General features: G+C 40.4%; 2 protein-coding genes across 3 annotated transcripts in view; one reads left to right on the forward strand and one right to left on the reverse strand.

Annotated features, from left to right (window-relative positions):
* Nucleotides 1-15,931, forward strand: part of nudt6 (nudix (nucleoside diphosphate linked moiety X)-type motif 6) — a 29,632-nt gene extending 13,701 nt beyond the window's left edge. For both annotated transcript variants that reach the window (XM_078953787.1, XM_078953788.1), the window contains 3 exons: nucleotides 10,516-10,571; nucleotides 14,533-14,587; nucleotides 14,956-15,931. In XM_078953787.1, the coding sequence (XP_078809913.1) occupies nucleotides 10,516-10,571; nucleotides 14,533-14,587; nucleotides 14,956-15,335 (491 nt within the window). In that variant the 3' untranslated portion in view covers nucleotides 15,336-15,931. The remainder of the gene's footprint in view (nucleotides 1-10,515; nucleotides 10,572-14,532; nucleotides 14,588-14,955) is intronic.
* Nucleotides 14,427-16,593, reverse strand: part of fgf2 (fibroblast growth factor 2) — a 36,636-nt gene continuing 34,469 nt past the window's right edge. Inside the window, exon 3 of the mRNA XM_078953794.1 lies at nucleotides 14,427-16,288. Coding sequence (XP_078809920.1) covers nucleotides 16,103-16,288 — 186 coding nt within the window. The 3' untranslated portion in view covers nucleotides 14,427-16,102. The remainder of the gene's footprint in view (nucleotides 16,289-16,593) is intronic.

Below are 16,593 nucleotides of genomic sequence, written 5' to 3' on the forward strand. Positions count from 1 at the left end.
CTATTGAGGCCAAACTCCAGGGCTCTTATCGCAACCGGGCGGTTTTTGAAAAAATTTCCAGCAAAATGGCCGAGCGGGGTGTTGAACCTTTCCCGCGATTACTTTTTTTTTTCTCCCTTTCCGACCGTGGTCAGAAGTGCGGGGGACCGGAAGCAGATCCTCCTCCGGGGTTCACTTCCCCTTCAAACCATTAGATTCTCCAGAACGGGTTAATAAAGAGTCAATAGCACTCCTCTGCACCTGGCTGGGTGGGTGGGCGCTGAGGGGGCATGTCTGCGGCTGTGAAGGTGGACCAGAGTCTGTTATGGGATGGAAAGTTCTTCTAAAGAGGAAGCTCATGTTGAATAAGGTTGAATAAGAAGTGAATCAAAGCCTCATCATGCAGAACATCTCCTGGTCCTCCTGGTCGTCGTTTTCCAAAGGGTGTTGCGGCTCCCTGTGTTTAATTTTTAAACTGATCCAAATGTTTCTTTGAGTAGTACAAGGTGTCGACCACTGAACTAAGCTAATTAAAACTGCAGGAATGTTGAATTTATAGATCTTTATTATTTTTCAATGTGTCACGTTATCTTGTGTTCGTCTTTCCTTTATTAAACCAGTCTGGTCCTCGTCTATCAGTTCAGGGAGAAAACATTCCAGTCATTTAATGATTATTGATATAAATCAGTATAATCCAGATTTAAAATAGAAATTGGTTGATAGCCCTCACAGTACTCCTTATTTTTCCCTTCTGTTGATAGAACCGAAATAATTGCTTCTTTCCTTGATGGGGGAGTTTTGGCTTTTTTAATGTTTCCAATTGAATGAATCTAATAATACAGGAGCAAGTTGGAACTCTTGCCTCACAGCAAGAAGGCCCCCGGTTTGGGTCCCGGCTGGGGGACCTGAGGCAAAGCATCAATAGGGGACCTTTCTGTGTGGAGTTTACATGTTCTCCCCGTGCATGTGTGGGTTCTCTTCGGGGACTCCAGCTTCCTCTCACTGTCCAAAAACATGCCTCATAGGTTAAGGTGTGTGATTGTGGCCCTGTGACCCCTGTCCAGGGTGTCCCCTGCCTTTGCCCGCAAGTGGCCGGGAGAGGCTGCGGTAGCCCCATGACTCAGAAAGGAAATAAAACGGATTACAAGATGAATGAATGAATGACTGAAAAGTTCTTCTTTGACTGTTTTGTACCATTCGTTTGGTGGCCTTCACTCCCAAAGCTTTTATTACTCTTCAGTTCAGTCTCCATATAGCTTGTTGAGTTCTTCTGTAGTGATAGGTGAGGTTAAAGTGTTATTTTGAATGGTTCCAAAAGACGGCAGATATAGGTTAGCCAGAAAGTCTGTGATTTCTTTTTCATTTACTGGTTCAAATTCGGCCATTGAGTTTTATAGTACGGTAATCAAGAAATATTTTTTTACATTTGTGCGGCTCACATTGGTATATAACTCTCGGATTTTGTGAATTAAATTCCTCATCTTCTGTGATCTTAGGCGCTTTGCTAGGATTTTAGTTGCCTTGGATCCCGATTCAGAAAAGATTTGTGAACCTTAATTTGTTTTCAATCTCTTCTACTGTTAAGTCTAATCTTTAAATCTCTTTAATGTTTTTTGTGAATTCTTCAATTCTATCTGAATGGTGTTGCTTCTCGAGGCTCCTCAGTTTTTGTTCTACTGTAATTTAGTTTGTGTGACTTTTTGTCTTCAAATCCTAGATATAATGTTCCCCCGTCACATCAGCTTTGACGGTATCCTGTATTATTGTTGGTTCTCTTTGGACATCCTTGTTGAACATAATACGCTCTTTAATTTCTTTTTTTTTTCTTGCACTACCTTTTCGTTACTAAGGATGCCAATTAGGCTTGCACAATTAACCGCAAATTTGTCGTTATTGCGGTATCGGGCCAATGCCGTATGCTTACCATATAAGGAAGCATAAATGGGGATAAGTGTTCTCCTAATATGATTACAGAAATGCTAAACTATCTCTTTGTAGTTTGAAGTAACGAATCAAATAAAGCTCTTCATGTCATTGACAAATATACTGGAGCCCTCTGTGTTAGATGCCCGCCTTCTACATGATGCGGGAGTAACAAGAAAAAAAACCTACTTTTTTTATTTTATTTTTTGTTACCGACTTGTGAGCAAACAAGACATGCAATGGCTGAGAGCAACATCTGTAAAGATGTGCTTGTGGAGGGAAAAAAAAAGCCTGTCGGTTATTTGGAGGCACCGGTACTTTGGTTTCAGGACAGATGACGTTCTCCAAACACAGGTACTATGCAAAAAATGCTGAACAGCTGTGGCAACCACCCGAGGAGACACCAGCAATCTCCACTGTCACCTTCAATACAACCCTGAAGACCTGTTCAAAGAGTTCATGGCAGCTAGGGAGAGCAAAACACCGCCTGCTAACTCCGAAAAAATGAAAAGCACAGCAGTCCAACAGACGTCGGTATTTCATAGTTTTGCAAGTGGGACCATTTATGAAAAGTCTTCTAAGCGACACAAAGAAATAACGGAGGCAATTTCACTTTTTTTTGGCAAAGGACATGATGCCCATAAATACAGTGAGCCGACAAGGCTTTGTCAATTTGATTAAGAAAATGGACCGGAGATATCAGATCCGGTCACGAAATTACTTTTCACAAGTCGCCATTCCACAAATGTAAGAGACGTGTCGCAAGACAGTTACGTTGGAATTGAGCCAGGCTGGATTTTTCGCAAGTACCACAGACCTGTGGTCAATCCGCACGACTGAACCGTATTGGAGTTTTACTGTGCATTTTCTCACTGTGGACTTTGAAGTACAAACGCCCTGTCTGGAGACGGTGTATTTCCCGGAGTCGCATACGAGTGAAAACCTAGGGCACGGATTACTGGATTTGCTGGCAAGCTGGGAACTTGCAGAAGAGCGACAGGTGTGCATCACCACGGACAACGATCCAAATGTAGTAAGGGTCACAGAGCTGAACAAGTGGGTCAGGCTTCAGTGTTTCGGACACAGGCTGCACCTTGTAATCGGTGAGTTTATTTAACTTAAGGCAGATCTTTTTAACAATGAAAAATTATGTTCTTAATATGACAGTATTATTAGAGAAAACTTGTAATGACTTTAAAAATTATTTTAATTATTATATTAGTTTTAATCATATGAGTCCTATTCAAAATGATGTATAATAGTTATGGCCATTATGTTAAGGCATGTTAAAGGTGAAATAAAACACATGTAACTGTTAAAAAAAACAATGTAACTGTTAAACCTGTTTTTTTTTTCTGTATCTTCCTCGTATTCAGGAAAATACCATCAAAGATGATGCCCGCATTGCTCAAGCCATTGGACTTTGCAAATTTCTGATGTCATTTGCTATTTCAGATGTCCTCTCAGACAAGAAATCAAGGCATTTGAATCCTACTTGGCAGGATCTGGATGTACTGGAATCTGTCAACCAGGCATTACACCCTCTGCAAGAATTTACAGATGCAGTGTCGGGTGAGAGTTATGTTAGTGTTTCAGATGTGAAACCAGTCTTCATCCATCTGATGAAGACATCCATGCTCGCAGAGAAGGAAGTGGACAGTGATTTGACAAAATCAATCAAACAAAAAAGTCATTGGGGTTTATGGATCCAAGATTTTAAAGCCAACTATATCAGCACCGATCAAGTCTCAAACATCAAGACCAGGGTGCTGTCAGAAATGCAAGCAATGGCACCAAAGGTTATTCATGCATTCCTTTTTTCCCCAGAAATTTTTATTTTGACCAAAATGTTTTTTTTCCCTCATATTTTACTTTTCGTTCTAGGAGAGAACCTCCACGGATGCAGAAGCTCAGACCACCCAGTGCTCCGCTAAAAAGGCAAAAAAGGGAGTTTCTTCAAGACAAGCCCACTCCCCAGCTTATCTGTTGCGCAACTGTCAGAGGCTGTAGAAGCTGAGCTTAATAGCTACATGCTGCCTGCAACCCTAGACAGTGAAGAAGACTCCTTGGCATGGTGGAAACTCCACCAAATTACATTCCCACAGCTGTGCAGGCTTGCAAGGATACCTGCAAGCAGCTCACCTTCAGAGATACTTTTCAGTACATCAGGAAACATAGTAACATGTCAGTGCACATGTTTGAAACCATCAAAAGTAAACATGTTGGTTTTCCTTTCAAAGAACTTGCCTTAGTGAAACATACTGATACTGTTCTTTATTGTTCACAGTATGTTACATTTATGTTTTTGGGCCTCTTATATTTTTTCTTCATTGTTCATCTAAATTTTGGCCAGAACTAAAGGTCTTACCTTTTTCCATTTTTTCTTAATCATTCATCTTAGTTTTGGCAAGTACTTTGTTAAATATTTTTTCTTCTTTTTGAAAAAAACTTGCACCTAAATTTATGTTATGTTGAATTATTGAAATAAATCATCACATTGAGATGGAAACATATTTGTATTTTTGCTTTGCAATTTGTGGATTTATCGCAAGCCATACCGTCATCCCAGTTTCAAACACTGATATTGCATATCGCAGATTTTTCTCATATGGTCTAATATATCTGTCGTTCCTATATTGCAGTTCAAAACTCTCTATCTGTCTTTTATTTACTAAGATAAAATCTATCCTCGAATGTACTTTATGATTTGTTGAATATTAAGTGTAATCTTTCTCTGATGGGTGTAGTTCCCTCTACACATCACACAGTCCAGTTTCTCTTATGAGAATGTTTAGATCTGTTAATTTATATTTCATTCTTATACTTTTTAAGGCTTGTTCTGGCCTTTAAATTGTTTAGAACTGGGTTCAAATCACCTCCACAAATCAAAATTCCAAGTTCTACTTTTTTCTAAGGGGCTATTTTTTGCAGTGTTTAAACGGGTACCATACGAGGCTAGGGACATTGAGTCCTAGTGGACCATGTTCTCAACCTCCATTGTCTTTGCTGCGGTGTGAAGCTGCTGTTGCAAGGTGTCTAGTGCCTGTCACTGTGGGAATCCCTGAAACCCAGTGGTGTACATCGGAAGTAGGAGATGACTTTAAGCTGAAGATGGATTCCTACTAAGTCAAGGCTGTTGAGAAGGTAAAAACTGTTCTGGGAGGAGTTCAATGAGACCACAGAAAAGGACTAACGATTGGCCTCAAAGGGATTCTGGGAAACCATCTGGCACTTTTGGTGAGGAAAGTAATTCCTTCAGACACTGTTTTCAGTGCAGGTGGGGATCTGTTGACTTTGACTGGGGATATTGTGGGGTAGTGGAAAGACTACTTTAAGGATCTCCTCAGTCCTGCTGACTACCTCCTTTTGAAGAAGCAGAGGCTGAAGACTTTGGGGTAGTGCTGTCCATCATCAAGCTTAAGTCACCTAAGAAGTGATTTCTGGCAAGGCACTGGGAGTGGATGAAGTCCAAATATATCAAGTCTTTGGATGTGGAGTGTTTTGGCTGACACGTCTCTACAGCTATACATGGTGTTGTCTTGGAACTGTACTACTGGGCTGGTGGTGGGTCCCTTTTTCAAGAGTGTGTTCCGACTAATAGGACATCATACTCCTCAGCCTTCCTGGGAAAGTCTATTCCAGGGCACTGGAGATGAGATTGGCCAATGGTTGAACCATTGTGAAGGAAATGCTTTCGGTTTCTGTTCTGATGCCTCCTGGAAGCCTCCCTGGGTAGGTTATTCCGGGCATGTTCCACTGGGCGGGGGTCCTGGGGAAGAACCAGGACACGCTGGAGAGGTTACATCTCTCAGATGGGCTGGGAATGACTCAGGGTTCCCCCAGAGGAGGTGGAAAAAGTTGTCAGTGGGAGGGAAGTCCGGGCATCTTTGCTTAGACTGCTGCCCTCCTCCCATATGGAGTCCTATACTGTTCATAATTAAATAAATAAATATTTAATTCAATAAATGAATATGACCTCATGCAAGTACACAATCAGTCAATAAATCTCTCATAAATATATAAAAAGATCATGAAATGGTGAAAAACCTGCACACAGATTTTAAATTACCGTACTTTCCGGACTAGAAGTCTCCCTTTTTTTCATGGTTTGGCAAGGGGTGCGACTTATACTCCGCAGCGACTTATATTAGAAATAAATTGAAATAAATACATTGTTAACCCTCCTGTTATGTTCATTTGTGAGGAACAGAGATGATGTTCCTGGGTCAATTTGATGTATGAGGTATGTTAAGTGTTAAAAGTATGTTAAGTGACTCAGAGAATCAGCAAACTTTTTTTACAGTAAGATCTTGAAGGCTAACAACATAATATTCTATTTTCCAATGATTTCATTCCAATGATTCATTCAGAAATGCAATAAAAATGACAACTGTTTCTACAAATACAGGATGAAAACAGAGTATTAGTTGGCCAATGATGCTTCATGAAAGGAATAAATGAATAAGTATGAGAAAGAATAACTGTGAAATTATGAGATAAACAGTCTGCTATGATTGTGTCATATGAGGTTGTGGAACTTATTAGTTCTTGGTCTCAGATTTTGTCAAATTAATTTCCTTTCAAAATGCGACTTATAGTCCAGTGCTACTTATCTGTGTTTTTTTCCACTTTATAATGCATTTTTGGGCTGGTGCGACATATACTCCGGAGCGACTTATAGTCCGGAAAATACGGTAGCCATTATATTCAATATTCAATATATTTGCTTTATAAACCTGTTCATTATTTTAAAACAGCATTTTAAAATATTCATTTTAATCATGTGGAATATTATTATAAATCTGTCTTTTTTCAGAACCTCAGATTTCAAAATCAATATTTTCCAAAGTAGTTTTGTTTTTATTTCATGTTGCTGTTTTTCAGAATGACTCATTTATTTCATGAAGAGCTTTTTCAGGAGAAGGACTCTGTCAATCAAACCAGACAAGACGGAGAGACCTTTGTGATTGGTTACTCCTACACTCAGACATAAGCAGCAGCACCCTGACTACATCCATCAGAGTCGCTTCAGTGAACGTGACGGCGCAATGCACACGCCTCAACACTAGGGGGAGTATGCACCTCAACACATCCACAGTGTTACCAGAAATTGGGCAGTTTTGGTTCTAAATTTGCGGATAGAAGTGGCTTTGAGCGAGTATGCATAATTCGGGTGATTCTGTGGTCGGTTCGGCGGTTTTCATCTTCTCATGAACTTATAGTAGTGGTCTAAGTTAGGCTGGGTGGCTGTTGGAGTTCCACTAAGCTCCTATGAACTGGAGTTCCATGAACGCACCATGCCGCATGTGGGAGGAGCTACCAGCTAATGTTTTTAACCTGATAGCCACATGGAGCGGGTGTCTGTGATTATCTCACTTACAATGCATGGATGCACAATGCACACGGAGAATGTTAAGAGATCAGGTTTATTTATTTTGAATAGTTCCACATGATAACAATGTTTCCATGTTTGAGTTCATGAGATCATCCCAGAGAGTCTCTGCTTCAGCCCCTGCAGTGAAACTACCTCTTAAATTACGTTTAAATCAGAGCGCACAGCAAGTGTGTGTGTGTGTGAGCGCAAGTTAAGGGTATGTTGCTCAGTTCGCCGAAAAAGTAATGGTAAAAAAAGGTTTCCTCCAAAGTACAGAGCCAGATTCTTTTTTTAACCCGCTCTGGAGGCGTCCAAACGGAGAAGTGAACCCCAAATCAAACCCCGGATCTCCGCTGCGTTTTCCGACCACGGTCAGAAATGTAATCGCAGGAGGAAAGGTTCACCTTTTTTCCCGAGAGGTAAAAATAAAATCAGTGGACCTGATGATAATCATTGTCTCAATGAAAATAGAAAAATATCATAAGGTTCAGGAGGCTGAGCAGACTTGTTCCGCTTTCCCCAGCCGGTCTGGCTGCCAGCTCGCCTCCCGTCAGCCCACACAGTGTAAGGCACGATGTGACGTCAGACTGGATCTGTGAGCACAGAGTGCAGAGCTGTGTTAGCTGCAGAGGAGAGCAAAGCTCTGAGTGAATGGCGTGAGAATGAGGAGTGTTTCAACGGAGGACTTCAAGATGTGGACGACTGGAGCTCCTTTGTGGTTTGGTCCACACAAACCCTCAAACTACAATAACATAGTCGTCCATGTTTACATCTTCTGCAGCAGACAGATAGTTTGTCTCTATTTGATCCTCTAATGTCAGTAAAGCCGTGCAGATATCGCTGAAATATGTCATCTCTCTGACTGGCACACCGCTGAGCGGGTATCGAGGAATATGAGTCGATTTCCATGGTTGAGCCAATGAGCGTTTAGATCCCGCCCACTTTCACTGATTGACAGACAGACCCATTTTCCTGAAAAAGCTCTTCATGAAATAAAGCAGTCATTCTGAAAAACAGCAACATGAAATAAAAACAAAGATACTTTGGAAAATATTTATTTTGAAATCTAAGGTTGTGAAAAAAGACAGAATTATAATAATCAACATGATTAAAATGAATATTTTAAAATGCTGTTTTAAAATAATGAACAGGTTTATAAAGCAAAATGAAATATATTGAATGACATGGCTAATTTTAAAATCTGTGTGCAGGTTTTCCCAATTTCACGATCTTTTTATATATTTATGAGAGATTTATTGGTTGATTGTGTATTTGCATGAGATCATATTTATTTATTGAATTAAATGTTTATTTTTTTAATTATGAACAGCATAGGACTCCATACTCCCATGCCTTGGATGTGCATAAGAAAATTGATGAATGGCATTCGATCAGGGTTGCCGTTCTTCCCAATTACGCCCCTTCAGGTATTCTTTTAATGCCAATGTGGGTGGCTGTGAAGTGGTTTACATCTAATTGTAATGTTCCCACCTTGCTTGCACCTGTGTAAATGTCATCGGCCAAGACACGGAACCCCATAATTGCTCCTAGTTGTCTGGTTAATGCCTTTCATGGCAGCAGAGCCGCCACCACTGTAATTGGATGTGCCCATGGGTAAATGGGACCATGACTGCCCAGATCACAGTATCGGCCCTTTGTAGTCCTTCCTGCAACTAGGGCTCTAGAAAGACAATAACATGCAGCATTTTTAGGGTAACCCTGCCTGAGCCTTGTGGGAGGAAACCTGGCAGTCGACTGCAGGTCCCAATTTCAGGCCTGGCTCCAGGATGGGAACCTCGTGAAGCACATCAGTCCAGGTGACGTAGCAGATCTTGTCTCAGAAATTTCTCTACGGTAATTTGCTCTCCTCTTGGGAATTTCTTTTGTCCACTCCTCATCTACCCTCTGCATGCGAGTGAAACAAGCGCATGCGAGACACTCCCCACCCTCGTGGTCACTTCACCTGTGTGAAGCAAAGTCAGGATGTAATTTTCTTCTCTGCAGGCACACTGGGTCTGATCGTATACAAAGATGTTTTGTTTCTTGGTAATATTCCAATCTAAAATTATTGTATCATCCAAATATAACTTGTTTCAAGTTTCATTTTGTTTGTTAATTTCTAGAGCAACCTCCTCCACCATCCAAGGCAGCCCAAAGTATTGTACACAAGGTCTAACAGTACATAATACTATAATAAATCATTAAAGAGATCAAACATAAAAAGGATTAAAACCGTTAAACAAGAATTAAAAACAGAATAAAAGGTATGCTAGACAGCTACTAAGACACATTAAAATATGTCCAACAAAAGAGGCTTTCAGCTCTCATCTGTATGCTCAGCTGTTGGACAGGACAAGTAAAAAAAAAACATACTAAATCACAGTGGAGCAGAACCAATTTAGCAAAAAAAATCTCAAAGTTTTTTAAAGCAAACTATAAAGGTAAGACTGTGCCGTACCTGAGAGTGACTTAACGGTAAAACATCCTTTTAATAAAAATGAAGTACAGCCAATTCAATGAGGCCAGGATCGCGGTTGAATGCTCGAACTTCTTAGCACCAGATAAATCTAGCTGCTGCATTTGGAACCAGCTGCAGCCTATTCACTACAGCTTTAGGCCACTCGGCATATAAGGAGCTGCAATAATTCAGTCTGGACAATAAAACATTACATGCATGCATAACAATTTCAAGGTTTGACTTTGATAGAAAAGACTCAGAATCGATAAGATCATGATATAGAAAATGAAATATTACAGTTGTGTGGGGCTTTTATTTTTAGAAATTATTGTAAAGTGACAAAACTCAAGATGCACCACAAATAACCTTGAAAGCTGTCTTTCTTAATGGACCCATTTTTATGGTTCAGTGGGTTTCTCATGATGACATGATAGATTGCTTGTGCAAAGTAAACCAGGTTTTGGTAAAAAAAATTAACTGCAAGGAGCAAAGGAAAGAACAATTTAAAATCAATAGTTAGAATGTTTTGAATAACACATTCTTACAGCTTTAATTCTATTTTGCACAAAACTATTTTCAGTCATATTGGTTTTGCAAAAGCACATTTTTTGTGCACATGCACACATTTGTTGACAGATGCAAAACTCTTTGAAATATAAATAACTCCATAAATTAAGCCAACAAGTCAAATGCAGCAGTAACCATGCTGTGTTATTTTCTGTACCAGTTTCTAATGCCTTTGCTGCTGTATGGAATAAAACTGAATGTTTTTTTTCTGCAGGTGCAGTTGTTGACGAATCTACTGGAAAGGTTCTTGTTGTCCAAGACAAGAATAAGGTGATTAATATTGTACTTTGATATCCTTTGTAAGAACTTTTCTTTCTTTGTAATTTTCTTGGAAAATGTGGGAATGTTTTTTTGTATGTAAGTTTGATGGTGTGCTGATCTGTCTTGATTGGAATAATGAGTCTGAAGCCTTAGTCACAACTGCCCTTACAGGTGGATAAGTGCTGCTTGCTGGTGAAAAATAAGCAAACTGGGGGTACGCAGGTGACCACACAAGGTTGTAGACTGCTCAGTGAAAACGTCAGGAAAAAGTGTTAAAGTGTTAATGTACTTATGAGCATGCTGTGTGTGACATGTTGCAGCGAACACCTACCGTAAATTCCGGGTTATAAAGCGCACCCGATTACAAGCCGCACCCACCTATTTTAACGTGCTTAAATATTTTTGTACATACACAAGCCGCATCATTATACAAGCCGCTGCCTCGACAAAGCGCGTCCTGACAACCAGAGTGTGCATGGCTCATTACCACACTGTGGGCAGATACTGGCCTTGTCTCAAGCTCATGTATCTAATTACACCCACATCTGAAACAGCATGGACCTCTATTCTGTTCACAAGTTCCTCAGTTATGGGTTTTTGTTTTTTTTTTTTTTTTATTTTTTTTTAACTTATTGACAAACTAGGTATCATACATAAAATTAATAACAGTAACCATATAATCAACATTACATCCCTCAGTTATGATGAGGAAATTTACATCCGCGATCCCCCATTTCCCATGAGTCTTAGGGGCTAAAGGCGGGGCCAACGCCCGGCTCGCCACACTGTTGTTCGTGTTTAAGAATGAGCAAGGAGCAGCAGTGCATGGAGGGGTGAAAAGGAACAGCTCTCCTTCCACTTGTGTCGCGGCAGCATTATGGTACTAACGGGGCTGGTTAAAAAACATCAGTAAAATAGCGCGCGCCTCAGCGCGATACGCGCGCCTCAGCGCTGCGCGTTCGTCAGAAGCTTCCTTTCACAACAAACACTTGTTGCTCCCCGGACGCCTCTGCGCTCCGCGCTCGCCAAGCGGGCTCCTTGTCTCCCCTTCCTATCCGAAAAGCTCACACGGCGGCTGTGAGCTTTTCAATGCAAAATTCCGCTCAGTCAGAAACCGTAAAAACGACCAAATGGATTTGTGTTTCCAGTTGTGTCCCGACAAAATAAAGGCTGATGTTATTCACACATATTTACGTGCAGCCAGCCGAGTCACTATGACTCAGAGGTAAATACACTTCTGAGCATGCGCTGTTCTCTCCGTCACGCAGCTGACCGGCATTTCCATTTACTGATGGGGGATTTTTTCACGCTGCTTTTAACGATTGCTTTTAACTTGAAAGATTTATCGTATTGTAGCGGCGATCAAGTGCACGTTGGGTCTAATGGCACCAAAGGATTCTGGGATGCGGCCGGGCATGCGTGTTTCTTTTTGTTGAACCATGACTGAAGTGTCTAAGTCCTGAAGTGAGATCCATGCTGTTTGGCTGCTCAGAGGTGTGTTAAAAAAAATGACTTGTGCTTGGTGGTGGATGGCGCATACAAAACCATTCACCGAGCCCGAATGTACGTACATGGCGGCCGCCAATCAAATCCATAAATTAGCCGCGTCACAGAATAAGCCGCAGGGCTGTGAGCACAGGAAAAAAGTAGCGGCTTGTAGTCCGGAAATTACAGTATATAACTGGCAAGGGTAAGTAAGAGTGAAGTAAGTGAGACGTAGGCATGACTTAATTTTTTTAAAAAACTTTTTTAAACCCCCACCCCAAATCCTGTGCACTTTCACAAGGAGCATGGTCCTTGCGTTGAGCTTAACTGTTAGAAATTTAAAAAATAGGCAATCAGAGCATAGTTGATTTGGGAATCCTACAGCCAACCTTTGGACACTTGTGTGTCACCTGCACACCCTACCTTTGTATATGTAGCAGTCATGTGCACTTAGTAAGGAGCCAGTACTCTCACCTTAGCAACAGCTAGAGTGTAGAGTATGGGGACCATACAACAGCATTATCCAAATGTCATAAGTATGTACAACTTCCATGAGCCTTATGAATACTTCATGATACACTTACCACAAGCACATTAATGGTACGTTCCATTTTCATGATGTCCTTTGAGGTGGCTGTACGAGTGTGAAGGGAACTCCTCTCCACGACTCTACGGTCCGGAATACCCCAAAAATGCACCTGTACGGGTCATGCGGGGGATTGAGATGATTTTTGTGCTTTGTATCTTCTTCGTCCTTTCGGTCCACTTGGGTTCAGACTGTATTCAGACTGTTGTCAAGCAACCTTTCCTTATTCGGACCAAAGCCAGTAAACAAAACCACATGACTAAGGATCTCTTCACTCATTGTCAGGGATTACGAGTGCGGGGCAAAGCAACTAGGGGCAGAAATGATGGAAGTCCTGCGCTTCGCAGTGATTTCAATGATTCAAACTTTATATTTTGCGGATCAAATTTAAAGTCTATATCACCGTTAGGTGCAACACTTTTTACTCTCCTTGTTGGTCCGGTGAAGACATGTTGTAGGGCGGTTACTGACAAGAAGACCTCTAAGAAGGGACCCTAATAAGTGTTAATGACATATCGATTAGCATTTCAGTGAGTTGCTGTGTCTCATCGTTCTGGTGTCATGTCATTGTTTTAAGAGAATTCTGTTAAGGAAACTACAAGGTAGCTTTGAGGATGCCGTCACTGCAGTGCCTGTTGGTCTTGTGCCGTGTAATGAGACACAGAAAAGCATGTAAGAAGTGTTTACATCAATGTTCAAATAAACATTGTAACAAATTAACGGTTGGACCGTTTTTTCTGTTTGATAACACGACGATCGTTACTTTATATTTGTTCGCGGCTCATTAGTTGCTACATTCTATTTACATCTTCTACGGCGGCCGTTTTGGTCCAGTTGTTCCGCTCCGAGGACATATTGTATTCATTCAGACTGAGGAATCTCAGAGCAAACTTAAGCTCAGACTTATTGGAAATGAACCGAGACCACCTCCAAAGATGGGTCAGAGAGCAGCTCCTGGATCCGAACCAGGGTCCACTTGGGTAAATTCAGTCTGAAATTTTTTTACGGATTATCGGGGGAAACAAATGCTGGTTCATTCTAAGCAAACAAAATGTGTCAAGTCTGAATACACCCTTAAAATGAATATGTTAAGATAAGAAGCTATATCACATTGTACATTTCTGTAAATGTATTACGTTGTTTTTGACTGGAGCTTAAAAATGTACAGGGAAGTGTTTATCACTTTGAAATTGAAGCAAAGCTCACAACCGTTTTTTTAAATGCCACAATATTGCAGTGCCATGTTAACTAGAAACGACGTTCTGTGGAGAGAGAGCTTTCTATTTCTAGATTCATGATTTCAGTAGCCCTGCCTGTTTTAAAGGTTGCAGCTGATGTTTTTCTTCAAAGCATTTAGCTCTAACCCATGAACATCTGTATTACAACAAATTTGAAAAGCCACAGAACATAAGTTAAAAGTAGCATTCAATTTCTTTATGCATTTGTTGTAATACAATATCAAAAATGGCACTAAATTCATTGCATGACTTTACATATAAAAAAGAAGTTCTAGAAGTTCTATATGAAATTGTGCTTTTGAAAAGAAATGGCACCACATTGAACAATTAGATGGTTACAAACAGGTTAACACAAACCTAGTACCTAGCATTTTGTAATTATGGACTGATGGATTGATGCAGTGAGTCTCCAGAGTTAAGTTCTATATTTTTTAATCAGTTGATCATGTTAGAGACTCATTGCTTTTTCTGTATGATCGGTATGGATTGACAATATGTTAAACAGAAAATAAGTATTTTTCTACATATTTGGAGAAAAAAAGTAACGGGACATAATTTTATAGAAAAAAATACATTTCTGTAGTGTATTTGATAAAAATGTTTTATAACAGTGCCATCAACATTTATTTATACAAAATGATGTCTTTTCATTAAATTTCAGACAAAAAATGCCTGGAAGTTCCCTGGAGGTCTGTCAGATCTAGGAGAAAATATTGGTGGGTGTCACACTTAACAAAGCAAAGCAGATCATTACTGTACATCCAACTTAGTCTTGTCAGTTCATTATGCACTCAATGAGAGATTAATTATACATAGTTTTATGTAGATATTTACTTGTTTTTATTTCAGTTTTGTAAAGTAAGGCACATTGTTTCTGTTCTTATCCTATTTATCTGAGCTCACACTCTTCAAATCAAACAAAAGCAGCTATAAAACAAAACATACAAAGCAGCATCACACTATCATTTATATTGTAACAGAGAAAATTTGTCCTTTAGTTTCACATCTGAAAGGCAGCATGTATCTAACAGAGTTGCTATCACACTTTAAGTTACCCTTGTTAATCTGACTGCCTCCACATCAGGTGTGACGGCTGTTCGCGAAGTGTTTGAGGAGACTGGCATTCGCTCCGAGTTCAAGTCTCTGCTCAGCGTCCGACAGCAGCACAACCATCCCGGCGCCTTCGGCATGTCGGATATGTACATCATATGTCGACTGAGCCCACTCACCCACCAGATCAACTTCTGCCTTCAGGAGTGTGTGAGCTGCGAGTGGCTTTCTCTCAGAGACCTCGCTACAACCAGGAGCACCACACCTATCACCTCACGCATTGCAAAGCTACTGCTGTATGGCTTGGAGCAGGGGTTCGACAGCATTGACCTCAGCATGGAGGAGCTGCCTGCTGTTTACTCTGGAATGTTTTACCAGTTGTACCACCGGCAACTTCCTACAATACTAAAATAAAAGTGTTATTTATTTAATGGGCACAGCTACTGTGCCTATTATTTATAGTATTTTTAACATATTTGTTGCATTGTTGTCATGATGGAAAAGATATGTGAAGAAAAATTATGATTAAAACTGCATTTCTGAGTATTTCCTTATTCAAATTGTAGTGAATTAGGAGCAGACAAAAAAATAAAGCTCCCAGTTGTGACGTAGAAAATGCGATGGGCAGGTCAAAGTCTCCCTTCTGATGCATCCACTTGCAGATAAATAGATACATGTATGTTTTTGTTTTCCTCGTCTGAGCTGGAATCTGGATCTAAACTGTAAATCTGGATAGCTCTGATATTGCTTGCCACTTCTGTTCCACTGCCAATGTAAGCTCGGGAATGTGAGGGACTGTAAGCTAGCAGGAGAGAGTATAAACAAAGAGATCATGGGAAATGAGGGCGGGCTTACTTCCTGCCAACAATCAGTCTACAAACCCAAGGTGAACTCTTGCCACTCTGCAGAAAAGGTCAAAAGATGATCGGAGTGGGACTTTAAAGAGCATTTTGTCAAAAGGATCTGTTATAAATGCAGTGAAAGTGCACAAAAATAAAGTTCCAATGCTTTTCTGTTGCAATCTCTTGTTCCACAAAAAAAAAATCCAGCGTTGTGAACCAAAGACTGAAGAATACTTTCAGGGACCAATTGATTTTTAGAGGCTGGTGAAGCTCTGATGTCACTGCCATCACAAATTCCCATCATCTACAACAACTAAGTCAAAATCTTCTCTCAGACTTTTAGTACTTGGCAGACATAGGCAGAAAGAGAATGGCCTTTTGACCTGGTCCAGTTTTGTTTCCAGGTTTGTACTGGCCTGTCCGCTTCAGTGCCACGTACATGTTTGGGTACTTTTTAGAGCGATAGGTGTTATAGTTGTTGCTCTCTAGTCGCTCCAAGAAGTAGCATTCCTCTGTTGCTTGTCTCTAAAGAGAAGCAAAGAAAAAGATATCATACATACAAATAATTACATAACATTCATATGCTTACACTGGTTAGTCCTCTGGACAGAACCAAATAACTCTGTAACACACCCACCAGTCTAAATCAGGTGATGAGTCTGAAAGGGCTGAAAAGAAGAAAAGCTGTCAGTTTTGACCCATTTGTTGTGTGTTGAAAAATGTGTGAAATATTTTACAATAGACAACAAATGGGTCATAGTTCACAGATTTTAACTATAGCAAAATAGACTACACACACTTTTGAAGGGAGCTACATGACACAGTGCTGT

The sequence above is a fragment of the Oryzias latipes genome, chromosome 10 (assembly GCF_053564925.1).
Source record: "Oryzias latipes strain Hd-rR chromosome 10, Olatipes_Hd-rR_3.1".
In the NCBI taxonomy this organism is placed as follows: domain Eukaryota; kingdom Metazoa; phylum Chordata; class Actinopteri; order Beloniformes; family Adrianichthyidae; genus Oryzias; species Oryzias latipes.